At 49.3% G+C, this 25,205-nt stretch overlaps 2 protein-coding genes across 7 annotated transcripts; one reads left to right on the plus strand and one right to left on the minus strand.

The window, feature by feature from the left end:
* Positions 1 to 1,478: 1,478 nt before the first annotated feature.
* Positions 1,479 to 18,955, minus strand: ACAD8 (acyl-CoA dehydrogenase family member 8). The gene is made up of 11 exons (XM_036449753.2): positions 18,741 to 18,955; positions 10,388 to 10,488; positions 9,853 to 10,022; positions 9,168 to 9,277; positions 8,593 to 8,669; positions 8,003 to 8,140; positions 6,609 to 6,744; positions 6,407 to 6,504; positions 5,957 to 6,109; positions 5,252 to 5,354; positions 1,479 to 2,379 (listed from the first exon to the last, which is right to left on the minus strand). The coding sequence occupies exons 1-11, from the start codon at positions 18,847 to 18,849 to the stop codon at positions 2,327 to 2,329; spliced, it is 1,248 nt and encodes a 415-aa protein (XP_036305646.1). The 5' UTR covers positions 18,850 to 18,955; the 3' UTR covers positions 1,479 to 2,326.
* On the plus strand, positions 13,284 to 24,909 carry THYN1 (thymocyte nuclear protein 1). Of its 6 annotated transcripts, none has more exons than XM_036449757.2 (7): positions 13,284 to 13,294; positions 19,194 to 19,486; positions 21,551 to 21,732; positions 22,509 to 22,577; positions 23,103 to 23,195; positions 23,967 to 24,062; positions 24,281 to 24,909. In XM_036449757.2, the coding sequence occupies exons 2-7, from the start codon at positions 19,444 to 19,446 to the stop codon at positions 24,497 to 24,499; spliced, it is 702 nt and encodes a 233-aa protein (XP_036305650.1). In that variant the 5' UTR covers positions 13,284 to 13,294; positions 19,194 to 19,443; the 3' UTR covers positions 24,500 to 24,909. The 6 variants fall into 6 exon arrangements, with proteins under 6 accessions (XP_036305650.1, XP_045441385.1, XP_045441386.1 ...); XM_045585429.1 differs by lacking the exon at positions 13,284 to 13,294 and adding an exon at positions 19,049 to 19,159 and having other exon boundaries at positions 19,362 to 19,486; XM_045585430.1 differs by lacking the exon at positions 13,284 to 13,294 and having other exon boundaries at positions 19,170 to 19,486; positions 24,281 to 24,431; positions 24,727 to 24,909.
* Positions 24,910 to 25,205: the final 296 nt, after the last annotated feature.

Below are 25,205 nucleotides of genomic sequence, written 5' to 3' on the forward strand. Positions count from 1 at the left end.
AGATCAACCGAAGGACTTTTATACATGCATATAAGTACAACCAATGGACACAAAACTCTGGGGAGGGAGGGGATCTGTGGGAGGGAGGGAGGGAGGGGGGCAAAAAAAATCAATAAAATATATTAATAAATAAATTTAAAAAAATATTAACTTTGGCTTTGCCATTTCTTCCCACTTCATCCTATTTTCATTAGCTCCGCTGTACAATTCCCAGTGCCCATCCTTTTTTGATTTATTTAACATTTCCATATACATCCTTCTTCCCCAAGATTTGTTTTCCCTTCGGCACTCGTACAGACGTGTTATCCTGGGAGTTATGATCAAGCAGTGCGTGGCTGATGCTCACCAGGTGAGTGTGGGCAGCCCAAGGCTCACTGCCACAGCCTTCTGACCAAGAGATGGAGCAGAATGGCCCCTGTGTCCCCACTTCATCAATTCCCAACTCCTAACTGCCGCCGACAGGAAGAGGGATTCGGAGGCCAGAGAGCAGAGTGGGAGACCCCAGGGACAAGTCCTTCCCACCGGAAATCAAATCCCGGAAGCCCGGTGACATGTGACAAGCTGTGCGTGGGAAGGGAAAGAATGGACCCGGATGGAATGTTCTTTCATGGCTTAGAATGGAGCAGACGCCCCACTTCGAGCAGCACCCGAGAGCTTGCACCGGCTCCAGGCTGACTCTCCCTGCAGATCTACTTGCATTTTCTTTCTTTCCTTTGTCAACTCCAAAGCATAACTGTCAACAGCGCCTACATAAATCCTTTCCTTTTCCTGTTCCTTTCCGGTCTGAAACCAACTTTCTTGGTTCTCTTTTCATGAAAGCTTACATCGAATTTCTACCATCTCCAGGTATCTCATCCTATGTAATCACTTTGCAGCTCACACTCCTCTGTAGGCCTACCATTACCTGGTACTACAGCTGCTAACTGAGGCCTTTGAATTTAAAGTTTGCAGCACACCATACCCTCTGCAGTGCCCAGCACAGGTCCCTACAGAGAATATGCAATCAAAACAGAATGTATTTGTCATAGCTAAAGAGGTATATTTTGGTCTCTCTAAACCCTGACTTGTAGTTAACAAAATATTTTGGGTCTTTTTTTCTATAGAGATGAGGGGATAGAGTAATAGAATCAATATTTATAACAAGGTTCTCAGTAAAGTCTCCATCTTTGAATATTACTTTAAATCTACTTTCATAAATCATAAACAATGCTTAGTTAGTAAAACTAAGTAATTTAAGGAAACTTAAAAATCCTCAAGGAGAGAGGGAGAAACAATAATGTGAAACATCGATTGATTGCCTTCTAACCAGGGATCGAGCCTACAACATGGGTATGTGTCCCAACCGGGAGTCGAACCTGCAACCTTTGGTGTATGAAACGACACTCCAACCAACTGAGCAACACTGGCCTGGTCCAGGGAACTATTTTTTTTTAAAAACCAATTAGGTCTAGAGTTATTTTTTGTTTTTTGTTTTTTTAATTCCAAAATCTAGTTGTGTTTAATACATTTTTAAAAAATAGTTGTAAAGGCTGACAGAAAGAATAAAAACCAACTTCAGTGGAGCTTGAGATGGTACAGAAAGGGATAAATTTTATTTATCAATCAAAGACCTTTAAAAAGAGTAATAGCTTCATAAAACAAAAACAAAAAATGTAGATAGAAAAAATATATCCCAAGTACTTCCTAGAAAGGGTTCTAGAAACTTTGAACACTATTCCTAGATGCTTCTTAAAAAGAAAGCAAATCTTCAAAGGTCCAGGTCACCTCAGCCTTGATTCAAGTGGTCCAGACGTCCAGACACCTTAAGTCATAGTCAGGGCCACGTTCCCCGAAGGCCCGTTTACTTCAGAGGTGTGCTATGGAGGAAGTGTGCCCACAGGAACCTGCATCTCCAGCTGAGGTGCAGGGGACGGAAAAAGACAGGTCGCTTTCCTCCACTTCCCCTTTCCCACACCTTTGCTTAATAAATAGAAATACGCTGCATGGAGCACCCAGCTTCCGGGAGGAGGATCCGGTGAACCAGCACACACAGGCAGACCCAGACGATGTGGATGCAAAGAGGACCATGGTCGCTGACCCGTCATCAGTCACCTTGAGCTTCAGGAAACACAGCAGTGTCCTCAGGACACCCCACCAAGGCCGCTCCTCCAGGCCTCCGACGACGCCGTACCTGCTGCCGACACTGAGGGAGGTCCTCCTAGGAGGGCTCGGTCCTATGACCTTATGACTCATTTGTAACAGAACCGTCCAGAGCAGGCCAGTCCAGAGCGGGCCAGTCCACCCTAATTCAAGTGCACAGTCCACATCGGGGCAGAGCACGTCTGGGCTACTGCTGGAGCAGGCTCCGCGAGATCAGCATCCTCATCACCTCGTTGCTGCCTGGAAGAGGGAGGAGCCAGAAGGAAGGCGTGAGTAGCAACGAAATGGGCCTGAGAACTCTGCAGGGTCTGACCGGGGTGTCCGCGCCTCGCTCAGGGAGGGCATGATGCAAACTATGATGGTTGCTTTTATCCCGCTGGCAGGGGACCAAATTGCCACAGACTTTTCTCCAAAGTGCAGAGGAAGGTGAGAAAGTGAGGATTACATTGACTTTCACAAAGACCGCTCCTCCCTGGCCAGTGAGGCTCAGGTGGACCATCATCCCGTGCACCGGAGGGGTGCTGGTTTGATTCCAAGTCAGGCCCGCGCCCAGGCTGTGGGCTCTGTCCCCAGTAGGGGGCATGCAGGAGGCGATTGATGAATGCTCTCTCCCCCAGTCCCTTCCTCTCTCTCTAAAAGTCAATAAACTATTTTTTAAAAAATTAATTTTATTGATTTTTCCACAGAGAGGAAGGGAGAGGGATAGAGAGCTAGAAACGTCGATGAGAGAGAAGCATAGACCAGCTGCCTCTTGCACACCCCCTATTGGGGATGTGCCCACAACCAAGGCACATGCCCCTGACCAGTATTGAACCTGGGACCTTTCAGTCTGCAGACCGATGCTCTATCCACTGAGCCAAACCGGTTTCGGCAATAAACTATTTTTTAAATAAAGAAACCTCTCCTGATGGTAAAGTGCTTGTATTAGGTAAAAGAACAAGAAATGATATATATAGTATAATTCTTTTTTTTTTTTAATGTACCTATCAAAGCATAGAAAAAGACCAAAGGAGATGTGTTTGGACTTACATATGAAAGGAGCCCAAATTATTAATTCTAGATGTGGAAACATAAGTGATTTTTTAAAAATATATTTTATTGATTTTTAACAGAGAGAAAGGGAGAGAGATAGAGAGCTAGAAACATCAATGAGAGAGAAACATCGACCAGCTGCCTCTTGCACACTTTCTACCAGGGATGTGCCTGCAACCAAGGTACATGCCCTTGACTGGAATTGAACCTGGGACCTTTCAGTCTGCACACCGACGCTGTACCACTGAGCCAAACCGGTTTCGGCCATAAGTGATTTATTTTTTTTTTAACTTATCCTATATTTTATAAATTTTCAACAATAAATACACCAATTTCTTTGGTAATCAGAACACTCCATTTTAAAGAACATTTTCCCTGACCCAGTGTGTGTGTGTGTGTGTGTGTCAATGGCTGGCTTCATTTTTACAATGGCTTCTAATGCAGAGAGAAACAGAAGCCCCTGAGGGACGAGTAATCACACATCTCAAATAAAATCAAGTCTAAAATTCCTGATTGATGCAATCACAAGGCCCATGATAAAGATCAGTGCCGGGTCTTTCCACGAGTGGATGACGTGTGGCCGGATACAGAAGTGCCTGCTTTTCCCACTTCCTCTGAGCGGTAAAGGCTGGGTTAAATGAAGGTCCAGTTTCCCACACTCATAACGCTGGTGAGAAAGGGACGGCAGGAGCAGAGGACACTGCAGGAGAGGAGTACGACTGATTCTTTGAGCGCTAGAATCGCGCTCATAAACACACACTTGGGATGAGGTGTGCGAGTGTGGCTCTCAGGCAAGCAGCAGCCGCAGCCTCACTTGGAAGCTTGCTACAGATGCAAATTCTGGCCACCCGAGACCCGGAGACAGAAACCCGGGGTGGGGCCCAGCCATGTTCTCACAGCCCGCCAGTGACTCTCGGGTGTGCTCAGGTCTGAGGAGGCCACTGTGAAGCGCAGAAGAGCCCGTGCTCAGAGGCCTCTGCTACGCCCAGGAAGGCAGCCCCCCGTCCTTCCGCTGAGAGTCGCTCAGACAAGCCGCTGCCCGTCTGCTTTTCTTACAGGGTATCAACCCGGACCCCTGCGCTGGCTGGAACAACAGTGAAGGGACGTCAAGAAGAGGGAAGGCCGCCGAAACCGGTTTGGCTCAGTGGTAGAGCGTCGGTCTGCAGACTGAAGGGTCCCAGGTTCGATTCCGGTCAGGGGCATGTGCGTTGGTTGCGGGCACATCCCCGGTGGGGGATGTGCAAGAGGCAGCTGGTCGATGTTTCTCTCTCATCGATGTTTCTAGCTCTCTATCTCTCTCCCTTCCTCTCTGTGAAAAATCAATAAAATATATTAAAAAAAAAAAAAAAAAAGAGTGAAGGCCATGGTCTGGGCGTGACTAATAGCCTTACACATTTTCCCCACCTGAATGTGTGATGACCAAGAAGATGCCCATAGACTGATGACTATTTCACTGAAAAATGCAGTAGCAATATTGACAGAAATGTCTTTTACCATCTGGCAGGTCACTGGTCTGAAAAGGCAGCGGTGATCACACTGGCTCATGTGACCTTTAAATCACTGTACAGAAGTCAAGGGATTTCTGAGGACCAAGTACTTACTTTACAACCGTCGCTAGCCGGGACCGGTTTGGCTCAATGGATAGAGCGTCGGCTTGGGGACTGAGGAGACCCGGGTTCGATTCCGGTCAAGGGCATGTACCTTGGTTGCGGGCATGTCCCCGGTGGGGGGTGTGAAAGAGGCAGCTGATCGATGACTCTCTCTCATCGATGTTTCTAGCTCTCTATCTCTCTCCCTTCCTCTCTGTACAAAATCAATAAAATATATTTAAAAAAAAAAAGAATAGTCGTCGCTAGAGTTTTCAAAAATGTTTTCTCATAAATCATCAGCTTAAGCCTTCTCTAAAGCTTACAAAGAAAAAGACGAAAAGAGAAGTGACTCCCATTCTGGTGCCCTCTGGGGGCAGCCCAGGTCCTCCTGGAGGGGGCAGGAGGCGGCAGGCAGGAGGGTGCTGCTGACAGGGCCTGGCTGGCCATCCCGGGGGCGCCCTGGAGGGAGGGAAGGACTCTGGGAGGCTTACCTTCCAGGATCTGGTGGACCCTGCAGTCCCGCATGTACTGCTGGACGGCGTAGTCCTTCAGGTAGCCGTAGCCTCCGTGCATCTGCAAGGCCTGGTTGCAGATCTGCAGGGAGACACAGGTGGGGCATCTTTAACCCAGGGAGTCGGCTGCTCTCTCCACCCCAGCCCGCAAGCTGCTGGGAACTGACGTGAGAAAGAGAAGAGCCACCTCCAGATGACCAGCCAAGCCGAAAGGGGCGCCACGCTCTGTGGTCAGAGACAAGGACGTCCACCTGCTGAACATCAGTCCCCACCCAACAGGCAGAGCAGAGGCCCGGATTCCTGGCTCGCAGGGAGGAGCCATCTGCCACCGCCCCGGCTGGGCTTCTATGAGGCTAAGGTGCCATCTAGTGGCACCGACACAGCCTCGGTGTGGCATGGCCTTGCCCCTGGCATTGTAAACAGCACATGGGAGCAGGAGGCACTGGGCTGCTCTGCACCTTCTTCCAAAGGCAGGTCTCAGCGAGCACACAAGCGAAGAGCAGGGACAGAGGAGCCTATGTGGCCGCCGGGGACCAGGTGAAAAGCCAGCTGGGCGCCCCCTGCAGGCCCTCCCGAGTTAACTCTTATCCCTGAGCCCCAAGGCGATGGCTCCCTGCAGCATCCCGGGAGCTGACCCAGCAGCTGCTCCCAGGTCACCGGAGAGCCGAGCGTGTCATCACTTACAGCGAAACACTCGTCTGTAGCGAAGAGCTTGGCCATGGCACACAGGGCCACCGCGTCGTCCCGCTCCTCCTGCAGAGCCACCGCCGCGCTGCGGACCAGCAGCCGCGAGGCCACCAGCCTTGTGGCCATATCAGCCAGTTTGAACTGCAGGTACTAGGGCAGGAGGGGGGAAGAGAACCAGTCCAGCAGAGGGCTCCCAGCAGCCCCTGAGCTGGGGCCTCTGTAAGATCTTCAACGAGGCACCTTTCCTAAGCGGCTGGCAGCCTCAAAGCCTGCTGCCTCTTGCAGAGAAAATGCACCGCCTGAAGCTCAGGCCCCTGCAATGACGTTATTGCCTCTGGTAAAAACTACTGACAGAGCACAGGCTCCGGCGAAAACGGGGCAGAATCCCACACTCTCCTGGAAAGCAGGGGGCGCAGATTAGGTCTTGGGCCAGGCCTGGGCAGTTACCTGGTTATTGGCCAGAAGCTCTCCAAACTGCTTCCGGACATTGAGGTGGTCTCGGGCGAGGGTGACTGAAGCATGAGCAGCCCCGACGGAGCAAGAAGCTAGAAGGAAAAGAGAGACACTTGGACTCAGTCGGAGGACAGTGCTGCCCGCCCCAGCCCACTGCCCTCCCCGCCCTCCCTGCCCTAGCCCCCAGAGTTCTCACCGACGTTGATCCTCCCTCCATTCAGGCCTTTCATGGCGATGTGGAAGCCTTGCCCCTCGTTCCCAATCCTGTTGGCCGCAGGGACGGCGCAGTCTTCAAAGATCACGGCGCGGGTTGGCTGGGAGTTCCACCCGACCTGGCAAACATCAGGGACCCCGTGGCTGCCCAGCCCCCCCCCCCCCCCCCCCCCACCCCCTCAGGGCCGTGCCCTCTGCTGACAGAGCCTGGGAAACATCTGACAGGTTTTTTTTTTTTTTTGTTCTCAGCTAAACATTTTATTTTTTAACACATGAAAGCATCCGTTTTCTAATGTCCGCTCTCCCGAATGAACCAACTCAGAAGCATTTCTCTCAATTTCCCTTGGGATTGGGCAGGACTGCCGCCGTTTCGTGCCTCTGTGAGATACTGTTTTATAAAGAACATAGATAATATAAGAATGCTGTGGGTGACCTGTGATACATGGGAGGACAGTAGTAGGGTTATTAACAATAGCTACACTTCTCCTCTTATGAGCTTAGTGTCCGTCGAGGGTGGTCTGACTGGCATTCACTGTGCGGGCGACACCTAGTGAAGCGCTTAGCTGCAGAGCCAGTGCCGTGTGGGCACCGGTTCCCGAGAGCCAGTTAAGCACATCTCCTACCTCGGCTTCTGTGACATCACATCAGTGGCTTGAAATCGGCCATAGTGGGAGTATTTAAACCACAGAAACTAGCGAACCATGAGGGTTTTTTGTTTTTGCTAGCTAGCTGATTTGCCAGGATACCGTTGAATATGCCAGTCATGAGCCCAGAGGAAATTTTGAAGATCCAAGATCTAGTCCATGCCACGCAACTAACTAGCTAGCCGTATTCTTCAACTTTCGCCAAGTCAACCTGGACTTTTCTGTGGCCTCGCTATTCCCTTACGTAAGGGAGTTGCTTCTTAATCCTAGCAATGTCTTCCCAGAGCACCCATGGGAATTCTCTCCCTTTGACCATGGCTGAAATACGCACACTCATCTCCAGTGAATTATACTTCATTTTTACGTAAAGAATAAAAGGGGCCCATCTACATCATTCCCGAGACTTCTATACGTATGTATTCTTGGGATAACAGAAGCTGGATGAGAAACACAGGCCACAATGGCAAGAGGAGAGATGACAGGGAAATCACTCACAGTGAAGCACAGGCAGCTGCGGACTGACGGGACAAATGCCACTGTCACCAGTGGCCTAGGGTTGTGCTGGCGATGCCTTATTCTATGTTATGTTCCCGTCAGAGTCCTTCTAGAAGCAACTGCCTCCAGGGCAAGTTGGAAAACACGAGAAGCTACTTCGTCAAACAGAGCAACGGAGCACAGCGTGGTCTGGCGGGGGGCGTCCCAGAGCTTGGATCCCTTGCCAACAGCCACTTACCTTTTTTTCCTTCTTGCCAAAGCTGAGGCCAGGCGTCCCCTTCTCCACCACGATGCACGAGATGCCTTTGGGGCCTGGCCCTCCCGTCCGGCACATGACCACATAGACGTCCGACTCCCCTCCACCGCTGATGAAGGCCTGTGGGGGGCGGGGGGTGAGCACGCCATCCGGGAAAACACCTGGGGCCCTCCCGACCGCGGGACACTGAGACAAGCATGTCAGACTCGTGTAGCCGCGCGCCCCATTGAATGCGGCCCGCCGGCGCGAGTTTGACATGCTTGCACTAAGCGGTACAATGGCCCAGGTGTAGGAAGGGGCGCAGAGAAACGGTACTGACTGGGGAAGCAGGGGATGAGAAGTCTAGCTGAAGAGACTCTAAGAAGCATAGACACAAACGAATGGAATGATCGGGAACCAATCAGAAGAGACAGAACCAGGGAAGGGGAGTAAAGGGAAGCGGTCAGAGGCTCTCTTCCCAACATGTAAAAATCCCACGGGATTATCAACTCGCAGACAGCAAGGATCCAGGCGGGGTCAGCAAGAAGATGGGGACAATCTCAAGTTGTTCCGGGAGGAGAGCATGCTGGTACCTTGGAGCCATTGAGAATGTAATGATCTCCTTGCCGTTTAGCTGAGGTCAAAAGGGAGGCAGCATCGCTCCCACTTCCTAAGGCAGGGATCGGAGAGAGAGGAGAGGGTGGGGGAGAAAGTCAGTGAGGTGAAGGGAGCCCCAGCTTGGTCCCATCTCCTAGGAAACCTTCCCTTATAAACAAACTCAGAGCTGGGTACTTTAAAATCCAGATGGCCAAAGGGACTCTCTGTACTGGGTGTAAATTGCATATACGTTCAGGCTGTTTCCATCTCCATCTCCCCGGTTAGAGGGAGCCTCCTACAACAGCGGTCGCCAACCTTTCGGACCTCACGGGCCACCAGTGGTCCGCAGCCCACCGGTTGGCGACCGCTATCCTAGAGAAAGGGTGCCCTCAAGGCTTCTTAGTCTTGTACCATCATCAAGTCATGACAATCTGTTCCTCTTGGCAAGTACCGGGTTCTGTGTATCAATGCACTAAGGAGTGACTGATCCTGAGTGACATCAGTGACTGTGCCTGAGTGACATCAGTGACTGTGCCTGAGTGACATCCCACCTGGAGGACAGCAAACCCACCTGGCTCCGTGAGGCAGTAGGAAGCAAACTTCTCCATGGTGCAGAGCGGTGGGCAAAACCGGTGCCTCTGCTCCTCATTGCCAAAGGTGTCGATCATCCAGACGCACATGCTGACAGGCACGGCGAGAAGGAAAGACACAGAGATGAGGATGGAGAAGGACATTTGAGGGGGCGGGGGGGAGGGAGAGAACAAAGGCAGGAAGAGACAGCGAGAAGTGGACAGAAGCAGAAGAGACAGTGAAAAAGAAGTCACAATTGAGAAGATTCGACTGGAAAGGAAAGGCCTGGATCGGAAACCTCTTCCTAGAACTCATCTCAGCCAGCGACGTAGTTCTCACACGGATGTTCACGCTGCTTCTAACTAGGCTAACGGAGCTCCCTAAAATTCACAGAGCGGGGGTACTTCCCCAGAGTCCTGGAGGTTTCCCCTTGGGCCTGAGGAGCAGGGGAGCAGGGCCCCGATGGGTGCTTGGTCCCTCTCCACCTCGGCCTTGAGGGAAGGCAGGAGGCCTGCCTCTCTGAGAACACACCAGATAACAGACTCGAGTCTGACAGGCGGCAGCAGACCTCCTGGGAAAGGAGAACTTGTCTGGTTCTGAGAAGATCAACCTTTTCCCTGGGTATCGGAAACTTCCCGGTCAACCCAGGCGAGACTCGGCTGTGCTTTCCAAGTGCGGGCACTCACTTGTGGATGCTTATGTAGGCGGTGGTGCTGGTGCAGCCCGTCGCCAAGGCTTCAAAGATGACGGAGGTATCGAGCCAGGACAGTCCAGACCCACCTACGTCTGTCCGTACGTAGACCCCGCCGAAGCCCAGCTGGGCCGCCTTCCGCATCACGTCCACGGGGAACAGCTCCTGGGTACGAGAGAGGGGGTTGGCGGTAAGTGATCCTCAGAGGGCTCACTGAGGGGGTAGGGTGTTTGGGTTTGGGAGGGCGGGGATTCTCTCCACTTCCTATGCCCATCTGTCAGCTATGCCGGGGTATCCGTTAAAATGCCTTCCGAGAGAACCGGTTTTCCGGCGTTCCGGTTTCTTTCATTATTTACAACTGTCCTGGCTTTAGAAGTGTCTGAATATAAACTAGATGCCCCGAGGAAAGGAATCCCATCGTTACCAGTACTTTCGCGCGCAGGTGGGGATTACACACCGAACACTTAAGACGACAAGCGGAGGGAGGAAAGGCATTTGTTGGAATATCGAGCCGCAAGGAAAACTCCTACCTTCTGGTCCCACTCTGCCATGTGTGGAGCCATCTCCCGGGCTGCAAAGTCAAAGGCCACTTTCTGATATCCTTTCTGCTCTTCATTTAGCCCGATGGAAGCTGTGGGCAAGATTGCATGCATGAACATGGGTCTGGGAAGAGGACCGCTAATGAGGGTCACCAGGAAGCTGCGACGGTGGCCTTGCTCTAGCATTTTCCATTCACAGTACTTCCGCTGACACCCAGAGGCGGACATCACCCACCATCAACCAGTTCTGCCGAAATAGTGTCACCTTTCTCCTTCTTCCTTTACTCCCAAGTGGATCAGCTGACTTTACTGACCTACCAGTTTATTCTTTCCATACTCATCTCTTCCTCCTCATAAATCCACATTGAAATCCTATCTAATAAAAAAGTAATATGCAAACTGACCTCACTCCAAGACACAAGATGGCCACCCCATGTGGTCAAAGATGGCTGCTACAAGATGGCCTGCAGGGGAGGGCAGTAAGGGGTGACCAGGCAAGCAGAGGAGGGCAGCTGGAGGGGACCAGGCCTTTAGGGGAGAATAGTTGTGGGTGATCAGACCAGCAGGGAGGGCGATCAGACCAGGCCGGCAGGGGAGGCCAGTTAGGGGCAATCGGGCTGGTTTGGAGCAGTTAGGCATTGATCAGGCTGCAGGCAGAAAGGGTTAGGGGCAATCAGGCAGAGGCAGGTGAGCGGTTGGGAACCAGCAGTCCTGGATTGTGAGGGGTCCCAGATTGGAGAGGGTGCAGGCCGGGCTGAGGAGCACCCCTCCCCGCTCTCCATGCACAAATTTCATGTATCGAGCCTCTTAGCAGCTATAATAAACACACACTGACCCTCAAATTACAGTAAATATATTTTTCCTTTAGGATGTCCTACCTGTTCTGTGTTAGTGTCCTGGAAAATCCCTGACTTATCTATGTATACTGGTACTTGTCCGTAGCTGTCTATCTGCACCAATAAAATTCACTTTAAAAGCTCAATTGGGAAAGGAAAAGCTGTTTACTTTGGCTAACGTTGCAGATAAGGACAAGGTCCTGTAATAAGGCCAGGCATTTGGCAAGTCTTGGACGCTCACTGAGACGTGTTGATGGGAGTGTTTCAGTGCTGAAAGCATGGCTAAGGCCTTATTAAATCTGTGGTCACCCCATGGACTGGGAATTCTCAGAACGCGCTCTCTCCTAACTGTCGGTGCTGTGACTGAGTAATTCCTTCCCTTCTAGTTCTAAGATACTTAGAAGCTAAGGACAATGAATAACTGAGCAACACCAACGGGAGAAGTTTCTCGAAAGCCTAAACACCAGGTGGAAGACTGCACCCCGTGCATTTCATCAGGGCTGGTTCCCTCCAGGAGGAAAATACCTATATCTGCCTGCTTAACACAGTGACTGTTCAACGTACAATATCATTACAAGTTTTTCTTAGCCAGCCAGTTCCCCTACTGACATGAACATTATGTATTTTTCCTAACTTTTTAAAAACCTGCAGAGAGAGAGAGAGAGAGAGGGAGGGAGGGAGGAGTGGATTGGAGAGCAGAGCTTGGCAAGTGAAGTAAGATCTAAAATATATTTCATGTTTGGCAAGGCAATGCAGACTTTAAAAAACTGACTTCAGTGCCGCCCTGGCCGGTTTGGCTCAGTGGACAGAGCGTCGGCCTGCGGAGTGAAGGGTTCCAGGTTGAATTCCGGTCAAGGGCACATGCCGAGGTTGCAGTCTCCTCCCCAGCCTGGGCCCTGGTCCTGATCGGGGCTCGTGCGGGAGGCAAACACATCGATGTTTCTCTCCATCTTTCCCTCTCTCTCTGGGGCAGGAGGAAGCAGTCTGTCTGTCCCAGACCTCTCATTAAATGGGAAACTCAGAAATGAGTCACTGTGAGGATTAAAAAGATGAGGCAACCTTGAGAAGCCCAGAGCAGAGACCTATGGTAGGTGTTACTTGAAGGAACAGCATGAGGAATAAAATCATGAATTCCCAACTGGGAGTCAGGCCACTTATCTGCACAGTCTTACAGAAATGCCCTACAGAGATCACTCAAAGAACATTCCCCAAAGGGGATTTATTGACTGTCCACTGAGGAGCATGCTGGGATGACCAAGGTGCATATGGGCCAATCTGACATAAATGGTAACAGTGCAAACGTCTCACTAGGAAAAGAGACATGCTGTAGAATTCCAGTCCCAGCAAGGGCTCCATAAACGTTTACAGTCATTATTGACAGTAAAACAAGTAGTTCGAGGAAAAATTAGATTTAAATGACAAGCTAAGCCGAAACCGGTTTAGCTCAGTGGATAGAGCGTTGAACTTTGGACTCAAGGGTCCCAGATTCGATTCCGGTCAAGGGCGTGTACCTTGGTTGCAGGCACATCCCCAGTAGAGGGTGGGCAGGAGGCAGCTGATCGATGTTTCTCTCTCATCGATGTTTCTAACTCTCTATCCCTCTCCCTTCCTCTCTGTAAAAAAAAAAATCAATAAAATATATTTAAGAAATAAAAATAAAATAAAATGATAAGCTAAGTAAAAATAGGGACTAGGTGTATGCAAGTCATATGTACAAGTAAATACAACATAGTCTCATTTTTTAAGATGACCAAATAGTCAATGTTATAGCTAAAGGGATGCTAATGAAAGGAGAGCATTACTTTGGGGGGAGGGGGAGTGGGAGAAGTAAACTAAAAGGCAAATTATACACACGGAAGCATGGTTATTAATGAAAAATACCTCCAGTTCCTGCAAACATACACCATATACACAAAACAAACACCTCATGATATTGGCTGGAGTCACTGACAGAGTTGAAAAAGCGTGCGCACACACACTCAGACACACACACACACACACACACACACACTAAAATGGTAAAGCCAAGTGGAAAAAGAGTCCAAATGAGACGAGGAAAGCCGTCACTGTACAGCAACTGAAGTATAATAAGAAAGAGTTGAAAACACACAAAGAAAACTCCAAATAATATAAATCTTAAAATGCATTCACAGTACAGAACCAATATTCTATTTGAGAAGCTTGGTGTCCCAAGAACGGGTGGGAAGGTGCAGCACCAGACAAGGAATTAGTCATGTGAGCTCTGGTTCTGAAATGATTAACTGTGCAACGTCCACAAGTCAGGTGCAGCTTGAACCTCAGTTATCACATGTAAAATGAGGGGCTCCACTAGACACGAAATAAATGTCCTCATTTGTAAAATGATAGTACCTGCAAAAGGAGGAAACTTTATATAGATGCGTAATATATACCGAATTATTATAAAACCAGCTTTCTTAAAAATTATTTTTTACATTAAAATATGCAATGAGGAAAACAACCAAGATGGCGGCATAGGTCAACACCTGTACTTGCTGCCTCTCACCACCACATCAAAACTACAACTAAAAGACAAAACGAGTATCACCCAGAACCACGGGAAAGCTTGGCTGACTAAAAGTTCTACAACTAGAAGGAAAGAGAAAAGACTGGTAGGAGATGTGTAGCTACGGAGGCCTGCTCAAAACGAGCTGGCAATTGGGTGCACTGTTGTTGTTCTGCAACCTAAAACCTAACAAACTGCAGCTGGATCAGAGAGCTCCAAAGCTTGCAAAAGAAGGCCTAAGGCTCTGCAGTGGCAGCCTGCATTGCTTCACAGCTGGGCCTCATCTAGGCACTTCCAAACCCCAACAAACAGGAGGAATCTGCAGATCTTTCTGTAGCTCCTGCTGAGTGGCCTCAGGCAGTGGCTGACTTTGCACCTCCGTGGAGATCCAAGAGCCAGTGTACCCAGTGGTCAGTGTGAGACCATACCAGATTACAACTCTGCACATCCATAAGCGACACACTCAAGGGGAAGACTCAGTGAGCACCAAAGCCCCACTGAAGCAAGACCTGGTCCACAAGGGTGTCTCCAGCACAGCAGATCTCCCAATGTAGACATAGCTAGTCCTCACAGTCAACTGGCCTGGAAATCAATTCCTCCCAATGATACCACAGCAATCAAGGCTTAACTACAAGACTGTGCACTCAGCCCACAAAGGGTGCACTAAGAGTGTCCACCAAGAGTGTCACCATGGGAGGCTGAGACACGGCCCTATAGGACACCTAGCATACAGAGCTACTCTGCCAACACAGGGAAGCAGTGAAAATGTGGAGATGAGAAACAGGCCACAAATGAAAGAAATGTAGGAAAGCAAACAACTTGACATAGAGTTCAAAACTACAGTTATAAGGTTACTCAAGAGTCTTCTAGAAACCTCTGGGAAATTTAGTGAGACCCTCAAGGATATGAAAAAGGACCAATTAGCTGAAACCGGTTTGGCTCAGTGGTTGAGCATCGGTCTGCGGACTGAAAGGTCCCAGGTTCGATTCCGGTCAAGGGCATGTACCTTGGTTGCGGGCACATCCCCGGTAGGGGGTGTGCAAGAGGCAACTGGTTGGTGTTTCTCTCTCATTGACGTTTCTAGCTCTCTATCTCTCTCCCTTCCTCTCTGTAAAAAATCAATAAAATATATTTTTAAAAAAGAAAAAAAAAGAAAAAGAAAAAGGACCAATTAGAAATTAAGCACACACTGACTGAAATAAAGAGATCCAACAGAAGACTAGAGGATCCCAAGAATCAAGTCAAAGATTTGAAATATGAAGAAGCAAAACAAAACAAAACAACAAAAACAAACACCCAAGCAGAAAAGCAAAAAGAAATAAGAATCCAAAAATATGAAGATAGTGTAAGGAGTCTCTTCACTTCAAATGAACCAACATTCCTATTATGGGGGTACCAAAAGGAGAGAGAGCAAGATATTGAAAACCTATTTGAAGAAATAATGACAGAAAATTTCCCCCACCTGGTGAAAGAAATACAAGTCCAGGAAGCGCAGAGAACCCCAAACAAGAGTAATCCAAAGAGGCCCACACAACCACACATCAGAATTAAAATGCCAAGGGCAAAAGACAAAGAGAGAATATTAAAAGCAGCAAAAGAAAAAGTTAGTTACCTACAAGGGAGCACGCATACAACTATCAGGTGATTTCTCAACAGAATCTATGCAGGCATAGAGGGAGTGGCAAGAAATATTCAAAGTGATGAACAGCAAGAACCTATAACCAAGATTACTCTATCCAGCAAAGCTATCTTTTAGAATTGAAGGTCAGATAAAGAGCTTCACAGATAAGAAAAAGCTAAAGGAGTTCATCACCACCAAACAGTATTATATGAAATGATGAAGGGTATTCTTTAAGAGGAAGAAGAAGAAAAAGGTAAAGATAAAAAATTATGAAAAACAAAGAGACAATAAATATCTACCAATAAGTAAATGTAAAAATCAAGTGATAAAAAATCTGATTAACAGAATAAACTGGTGAATATAATAGAATCAGGGGCACAGAAAGGGAGTGGACAATTCTCAGGGGGGAAGGGAAGAGACTGGACAAAAATCTTACACTCATGGATGGGGACAGAGGTGGGGGGGTAAGGGTATGGGGTGGGGTGGAGGGGAACTATGGGGGGAGAGGAACAACTGTAATAATCTGAACAATAAAGATTCATTAATAAAATTTTAAAAAATGCAATGCAACAATGAGAAACATTTGTTGATCATTTCCATTAATTTGACATTTTAACATGCAGGATGATATACTGAAGGGACAACTCTCTCTTATTTTACCATTTTAAAAAAAGACAATTTCCTTTAAAAATGTGAAAAAGCGAAGCAGCCAGACCTGGGGCAGTGGCAGCCAGGCCTGAGGCAAAGGTGGCCAAGCCCAGGGTGGCCAGTCCAGGAACACCCAGACCCGGAGTGGCCGGGCCCGGAGAAGCTGGGCCCAGAGCAGCCGGGTTGGGAGCAGCCAGGCCCAGAACAGCAGTAGCCAAGCCTGGAACATCCAGGCCGGGGGCGGCCAGACTCGGAGCGGCTGGGCCCGGAGCAGCGGCTGGTAGGCTGGGAGCGGCCAGGCCTGGAGCGGCCGGACCCGGAGCAGCAGCAGCCAAGTCCAGAGCGACTAGGTCGGGAGCGGCAGTGACCAGACCCAGAGCAGTTGGTTGTGGAACGAACCAGAGCAACAGAGGCCTCGCCCGGAGCAGCCAGGCCCGGAACAGCTCGCTCCTCGCCTGCCCCTACCCCACAGCTGCCTCTCAGACATGGCTGGAAACTTTTGTGGGAACTTGAGGGTCTGCTGAATCAAGTGATGAAGGCTTAGATCTGGATGTGTTGAGTTAGTATAGCGCTGGGGTGTTGATCTGTGAGTGCCTTGGGTGGGGCCTGAATGAGGCTAGTTGACCTATTTGGAAATGTCTTTTGTGTGAAGTGTATCATTGGGCATGTGGAGGTATTATTGATATGAGAAAATGCTAAGTAACTGATTTACTATCTGAAAAGGGATTTACTATCGGGGAAAGGGAAGGAGGAAGAGACTGAACATAAACTGTGCACCTATGGATGAGGACAATGGGGGGTGGGGTGGGAACCTGGTGGAAGGGGGAAGAAATGAGGAACCTTTGTAATAATATGAACAATAAAGATTGATTTAAAAAATAAAAAATGTGAAAAAGCACCGCATTAGCTGAAGCTATACCTGGAAATCTTATTTAACCTATTTGTTGACAGAACTACTCCCTGTACCCTCTGGCAAGGTAATCCTGTTTAACAAGTTCAAGTGCTAGACCAGGGCCGTACCTTGTGAAGGTGGTTTAGGACATTGAGAGGAAAACAGTATCCTATACCTTAGTGTACTTTCTACATCTAAGTGTCTGTTGAAAGCTGTAGTCGGCAAACTGCGGCTTGCAAACCAGCTGCCTCTTGCACACCCCCTACCGGGGATGTGCCCACAACCAAGTTACATGCCCTTGACCGGAATCGAACTCAGGACCTTTCAGTCCACAGACCGACGCTCTACCACTGAGCCAAACTGGTTTCAGCTAATTAGCAAATCTTATATTGCCTAGAGCTTTTGTTCCTCAATTACCACCAGCACCAGACTTTTTGCCTTCTTACTGCTTTTATGACCTACTTAGAGGCCCAGGGCACGAAATTCGTGCATGAGGGAGGAGGGGTCCCCCTTAGCCCAGCCTGCACCCTCTCCAATCCCGGACCACTCAGAGGATACCTGATTCACAATCCAGGACCACTAGTTCCTAACTGCTAACCTGCATGCCTGATCACCCCTAACTGCCGCCGCCCCCCCCCCCTCCCCCGCCTCCGCCAACCTGATTGCCCCTAATCCCCCCCTCTCCCACACCAACCTGGTCACCCCTTACTGCTCCCTCACCAGCCTGGTCACCCCTAATTGCCCCCACTGCTGGCCTGGTTGCCCATGCAGCCTGTTTGGTCATCCATTTGGTTGTTTTGGTTGCAATGGTCGCTAAGGTTTTTACGTATATAGATTGTTATGATTTTTTTTTTTTAAACCACCACTAAAAGCCCGGGTTTCAGCGCCTAAACATCCACTCTTTAGCTAAATGCGGGGATAATAACAGAGGTTGTGAGGGTAAATGTAAGGTCCTTAAGGTATTGTACTTATTTCATAAGTCAATTTATGAAACACACCAAAGGGTTTTTAACAGAAACTAAGTTTAAGGAAGATGTAATCTGTATTAGCTGCGAAGTGTTTTCAGATCTTGATCTAGCTTCAGAGGGACTGTTTTAGCCAAGAATTTCCAAATACCTCTAGAGCGGCGATGTTCAACCTTTTTCATCTCGTGGCACAGAAACTAATGACTAAAAACTCTGCAGCACTGGATTCATTCGCACCAGACGGCTCTGGCTGTGTTGGCTGTTACTGCTTTTTTAAAAATCCGGCAATCTAAGGTAGTGTTTCCCAAACTTCTCTCATGATGAGAACCACCTGGTGGAGTTGTTAAAATACAGATTCCTGAATCCCAACTAAGAAGTGCTATACTAGAATTCTTGGGACCATATAGGTAAAACTGTATACTTAGCTAGTGCTCTAAGACAGAGTGCTCTAAGACTGATCTAAGGAGAAGGAGGCCAATGTCCGTGACTCAATAGTCCAGGAGCTGCATGTTCTGAACATTCCTGCGGCACCCGGTGGAAAAGCGCTGCTCTAAGCGGTGCGAAGAGGACGGGGCTCTGGAACCCATGAGGCCTGGACCACAAGGCTCAGGGCCGGCTCCGCCACCCCGTCCGAGGAGGGAGGATAAGGGGGGAACAGCAGGCGAGGCCGAGGGGCGCAACAGGCTGGCTGAGGTCCGAGAGCGCCAAGTCCGCTGGGAGGCCACCCAGGTGGATCGGACAGGGTGACCGCCAAGGCGGCAGGGGGAGCCGGTCTGGGGTGACCGCGGCGCCGACCTCCCGGGGCAACAGCGCGCTCTGCCCGGGTCCCGGACACCTGTTCCCCAGGGGGAGTCTTACGATCGATGCAGGAGACCAGGCTCCGGTGGCCGCGCTCGGCGGGAGCCCGGGCACCGCCGCGAGGGCAGCAGAGCCGCGCTCCGAGCCGCAGGCCGTTGCTCCGCCACATCGCTCCGCTGCCAGCTCCGGCCAGGGCCCGAGAACTCCTGACCTAGGCCGGCCCTCCTCCCCACCCAACCCCGCGGCGGCGGCCCCATTCCCGGCCACGGCCCAGCCCCGCACGCTGGGGGGCGCGTGGTGCACTCTGGGAGTTGTAGTGCACGCTGGGAGCAGCCGCTTTCCCGGCGGCCCCTGTGATCCGGGGTCAGGCGGGTCTGCGTCAGGAGCAGGGACTACAACTCCCAGAGATCTCCGCGGCCTGGGGGCCGGAGGGTTGGGCGCTGAAAGGCTTGTTTGCGGATTAGTGTGTAGGGTTCTAGGTAAAGTGGCGAACGAATGACCTGGGGGTCCCAGGAAAATTGGAGAAGAGTTTAAGAGTTTGGTTAAACGAGATGGGAAGTAGGGGTGTAGATAATTGGAGGAGGATTTGAAGGGTGGGAACCCAGTCTGTGTTCTTGGCTAAGGAGCCTCTGGGCTGAAACCCTCTTTAAATTTCGTTTTCTCCGTTTTTCTTGGCGCAAGTCTCTGGCTGGTGCAGAGCTTCCTCTTGTGACTCGTAGTAGATTCCAGAATCTTCCGCTCTTGAGCCAGGTGCAGGGAGACCATGCCGAGACTCAGGAAGAGGCTGAATGGGACTGCTGGGCAAGGTGAGCTTGCACCCAGGCTGCAAAAAGGCGGCCTCCCTGAGATCGTTTCTCTGTTTAATACTGTTCACTTCCACTTCCTGCTTGTGGGGAGAGTCCCCTGTGGCCCTCCGCCTTCTTTACCTCCTGCCATGCTTATACCTAGAGCCCCTTCTGCTTGTTTGATAAGAACACAATATTTGATACAGGGTGGCATGGATTAAGGTAAATAATGTAGTTCTTGCCCTGGCCAGTGTGGCTCAGTTGGCTGGAGCATCGCCCTGTACACTGAAAGGGTTGCAGGTTTGATGGAGTCTGGACACATACCCAGACTGGGGGGGAAGAAGAGGGTGATGGGATGCCAGTGGGAGGCAACCCATGGATGTTTCCCTCTCTCCCTTCCTCTCTCTAAAAATCAATGAAAACATAACCTCTGTGAGAATTTAAAGAAAAAATATATATAGTTCCTGCTCTAGAGAATTTAGACAAGTGAAAGGGTCCAGGGAACTGGATTGCTAGATGTGAAAGAGCAGGGAGGAATCACTGGGAAGTCCTTGAGAAGGAAGTGAAATTTGAGACTAGCCTTAAAGAATGGGAAGGCTTTCCCCAGGCAAAGAAAACAAGGTGTCCTTTTTATATTCATAAGGATAAGTGGCATTCTGAATAGATGAATAGCAGGAACAAAACAAGGTAAAGTACCTTTTTGGAGGCATGGCAGTGCTATTGAACAACACAGGGGTGTTTAGGGTGCCCATTAGCTCGGAAGGGACAACTAGGAACCAGGCTAGAAACGCTCAGAGCCATCCACAAGTGGTATTTAGGGATGACTGACAAGAGGAGCTTTGACTTGATTCAGAGGCTGTGACTGGCGTGTCATAAAGTGTGGATTCAGAAAGACCAGATTGATTACTGGTTATGTCATCTGGGCTATATTTTCCAGATGCATAAATCATCCTATAGAATATAGATTAACTGGATTACAATTAGAGTACTAGAGCTTAGGGTCTGTAAGAATATCACAACTGCCGGGACCGGTTTGGCTCAATGAATAGAGCGTCGGCTTGGGAACTGAAGAGTCCCGGGTACGATTCCGGTCAAGGGCATGTACCTTGATTGCGGGCACATCTTCAGTAGGGGGTGTGCAAGAGGCAGCTGATCGATGACTCTCTCTCATCGATATTTCTAACTATCTCTCTCCCTTCCTCTCTGTACAAAATCAATAAAATATATTAAAAAAAAAAAAAAAGAATATCACAACTGTTAGCTTCAAGTGCCTACCATGTCCCAGGCACATTTTCTCCAATTCTCTTAGGATGAAATCCAGTCCTTATCATGTCTGCAAAGCCCTGAATGAGTTGTTTCTTCCAACTTCTCTTGACACGTTCAAGGATCAAAAAAGAGCAGGGCACGAAAACACAGTGATCATGCAGGAAAGAAGTATGAGATGATAACTAGCGCTAATATTTATTATAATGCCAGGCACTGTCTAAGGCCATGGTTTCTATTATGTAATTTTTCAGAACAATTCCATGGAGTAGGGGCTGGCTTTTCCTCATGAGAGAGGATAGCTTCAGCAAAGACACAGAGTGAGGGAGGGAAGGAAAAACACCGATTTATAAGGGATGGGGAACCTTTTTTTCTGCCAAGGGTTATTTGGATGTTTAGAACATCATTCACAGGCCATACACAATTACCAACTTGAAAATTAGCCTGCTATATTTGTTCAAACATTGCAGGGCCAGACCAAATGATTTCTCAGGCCTTATGTGGTCCAAGGCCCGGATGTTCCCTACCCCTGACGTAATTAATGTATGCCCTCGTACTCTGCTAGGACCCTTCATTTTAAACCACAGCCAAGTAAGGTATTTTGATCCCATTGAATGGATGTTCCAAAGATACCCTGTGAGGCAGGCATTCTTCTTCCCTTTTTGTAGATAAGAAATACGTTCAGTAGTGAAGCTGTCCCTGCTGGTAACGGAGAGATCCAGGATTTGAATCCAGTCTGACTCCAGCGTCTGTGCTTTTGCCACTATGGAACCTTAACTCTCAGCAATCATGACAGCTCTCTTCTTGCTTCTTCTCTGGCAGACAAGAAGGGACCAGCAGGAAAGCGTACCAAGACTAAGAACCCTGGTGAGGCACCAGCTACAGTGGAGAGACCCAGCCCTCGGGAGACTTCAGCTCTTAAAAAATGTGGGGACAATGTAAGCAGCTACTGGCTGATGAAGTCAGAGCCTGAAAGCCGCCTAGAGAAAGGTGTGGATGTGAAGGTGAGACCATGTCCCTGGCTCCAATCCCGCCAAGCTCTTCGTTGTTGTTTTGTAGTTGTTGTTTTTTAATAAGAAATGAACATGGAACACCAAAGGGTTCCATTACCAACTTCTTCTCTTTGAAGGGTAGGGAACAGGTAATAAGGAATAAAATTAGCAGGACTTACTACCATCCACTGTCTTTTTTGTGTGACTCCTCTGTCTAGGGCAGGGATGGCAAACTTTTCTGTCAAGGGCCAGACAGCAAATATCTTAGGTGCTCTGGTCTTCTAGCTGCTCTTGCAACGCAGCTGTTGCAAGAACATGGCATAGACAAGAAGGTAAACGCATGTTGTGGCTGTGTTCCAGTGACACTGCATTTACAACATCAGCTTTGGAGCTAGATTTGGCCTGAAGGCTGTAGTTTGCCAACCTGATTATCTTTCTCTTGCCACCTGTCATGTTCTAGCATTATCTCACACTAATCCAGGGAATGAATGTAAAGCAATTTTCAGATAGCCCAGAGGAAACAGAATTAGATTAGATAACATTTTAATACAAATACAAAGAACCAGATTACTTTATGCTCTGGATCATCCATTTAACTAATCCTCTTAACTAAAAAGTTAACACAAAGATCACTTAATATCCAGGTGCCTCTCTAGAGCTATTTCCTGGTTAACTGCATATTCTCGCTGTAGCACCCACAATGTATGGGAGGGAGTGGTTAGCTTCCCTGAATTCTTACCAATTGGCCCAGGATTATTTAATGAACAGTTTTCTTTCCCGTTGCCTAGTTCAGCATCGAGGATCTCAAAGCGGAGCCCAAGCAGACAGCATGCTGGGATGGCGTTCGCAACTATCAGGTAAGAGCAGCACCCTGAGACCTGGAGTAGGATGGACGCCTGCCTCCTTCGTAGGCCTTACTCAGCAGCAGAATCTCAGCCAAGGTCGCTTTTCCCTAGAACCCAAGCCTAAAAATGTCCTCAAAAATAATTACTCAGATGGCATGCACCTTACAAGTGGTGTGTGTTTTAGCCAGCATCCCCATACAAGTCTGGGTATCTTGGCAAAGACAAGAATTGAACTGGGGGGATGCTCAGTTGGTTGGAATGTCGTCCCGCACACCAGAAGGTGGTGGATTTGATTCCCAATCGGGGCGCATACCCAGGTGGTGGGTTGGATGGCCAGTCAGGGCATGTACAGGAGGCAGCAGGTCGATGTTTCTCTGTCTCTCCCTTCCTCTTGCGAAACATACCCTCTGGTGAGGATTAAGAAAAAAACTGAATTTGGGGAAACTGCAGTAAAGGAAAATTCACCTAATAAAGGCAGACTACAGTTCTGCTCACACCGGCGGGGAGGCTAGTCTTGTTTCTGCTTCCCTGGGTCAGGCCCGGAACTTCCTGAGAGCCATGAAGCTGGGGCAGGAAGCCTTCTTCTACCACAGTAACTGCAAAGAGCCAGGCATCGCGGGACTTGTGAAGGTGAGCTGCACAGGCTTGGGTCTGCCTCCCTCCCCCTTCAGGAGCACCCACTCAGGTAGACAGATTCAAAGGGTGCTAGCTTCAATAGATAACGGGAAAAAAAAGAGTCCTCCTCCCATCCCTGGCCGCACAGGAATATGGGAAACTGCCCTGGCCCTGTCATGTGACCAGGACTAGGCCAAAGATAGGCCTTCATCTCAGGTCCCAGATGTTTCTCTGTTTCTACACCTTGGTCTTTTCACTCAACAAGCCTGATGGCCCCAACCAGCTTGGCTCAGTGGATAGAGAGTCAGCCTGTGGAGAGAAGGGGTCCCAGGTTCAATTCCGGTCAAGGGCATGTACCTTGATTGTGAACACATCCCTGGTAGAGGGTGTGCAGGAGGCAGCTGATGGATGTCTTTCTCTCAATGTTTCTAACACTCTATCCTTCTCCCTTCTTCTCTGTAAAAATCAGTAAAATATATTTTAAAACAAAAAACAAGCCGAATGGTAGCTCTTCTGAGCCAGGCATTATCAGAATAAAAATTTTAACCAACAATAACCTTGAATATTTGGTTTTAGAACATCCTTTTAAGATTTTTGTCAAGGTGGGGTTGACATCCTGTTTGCCTTAGACCGTGTATTGTTTCCAGATATTGGAGCCCCCGCTCTAAGGCAAGGCAGATGGGGTGAGAATGTGCAGGGCCAGAAATGAACGCTGGTCTTGGGTTAAAGAATTGCCATGGAGCCGACTATATAGGCAAGTGATTGGAGACTTGGTTTTGGTTTCAGATTGTGAAGGAGGCTTACCCAGACCACACACAGTTTGAGAAAAGCAACCCCCATTATGATCCATCCAGCAAAAAAGACAACCCCAAATGGTCCATGGTAAAGACGATTTTTCCGATTTCACGAGGGGGAAGGATGGACAAAGAGGGAGGAAGAAGGTTGGAGGACGGGAGGGGGGTGTTTGTGACAGGATACAGAGCTCAGCTCAGACTCGGACGGGGTTACCCCAACTTTGGAGAACAGAACGCCTGCAAGCAGCTAACACAGCGGACAGAGTGCAGCAGCACGTCCGTCTGTCCCACACATTGGTCATGTAGGTGGATGTCCAGTTCGTGCGGATGCTGAAGCGCTTCATTCCCCTGGCCGAGCTCCGAACCCATCACCAGGTTCACAAGGCCTCTGGCGGGCCCCTACAGCACATGGCACTCTTCACTCTGCAGAGGCTCTCAGTGCAGCCCCTGACCCGAGGTACGACGGGCCCTGTCCTCCGTCACTGCCCACCAGAGTGGCGCTGGCAACTCGCATTTGCTAAGTGATCAGACTTGGGCACAGTACTTCCCCTGCGTCTGTCCTCACCTTGACTGTCCCTGCGGGAGGAGTGTGTCCTGAGTCGCCCGTCACTGTACTCCGGGCCCAGCAGTGCTCGGCAGAGTGAAGCACTCCCTAAGTGGTTTTTGACTAACGCGAGCGATGCTTAGCTTAGCTTTCCCATTCAAGAGGAGACCCGAGACCTAATTCTTCCTTTCCTTTCCCCTTTTGGTAGAGGAGTTTGATTTTATTTTGAGCCTGGAGGAAAAGGAACCGAGTTAGCCGAGATACCTGCTAGAATGGGCAAGACATGACTCTGACGACAAACAGGACGTGAGGCTTCTTATGTTCGTCTGCGGCTGTGTACATGGGTGGGTTTTCTGTACTTTTCTCAATAAATAAAACACTAAATGTCAGAGCTGTGGCTATCTCTCAATATACTGATTTTAGAGAGAGGAAGAGATAGAAACATTTGATTGGCTGCCTCCTACATGCCCTCCCCCTGGGAATCGAACCTGCAACCTGACGGGGAATCGGACGGGGAATCGGAGCTGCAACTCTTGGTGCATAGGAAGCCTCTTTGCTGAACCACACTGGCCGGGTGAACTTCCGGTCTCTTTACTAGCCCTGGAGTCATGTAGGCTCCACAGGGGTTGAAACCATCAGCGGTTGCAGCACGAGTTGCTAGATGGAAGTACACGGGCTTCCTTTCTC

Source organism: Pipistrellus kuhlii, unplaced genomic scaffold, assembly GCF_014108245.1.
Source record: "Pipistrellus kuhlii isolate mPipKuh1 unplaced genomic scaffold, mPipKuh1.p scaffold_m20_p_20, whole genome shotgun sequence".
Classification (NCBI taxonomy): Eukaryota; Metazoa; Chordata; class Mammalia; order Chiroptera; family Vespertilionidae; genus Pipistrellus; species Pipistrellus kuhlii.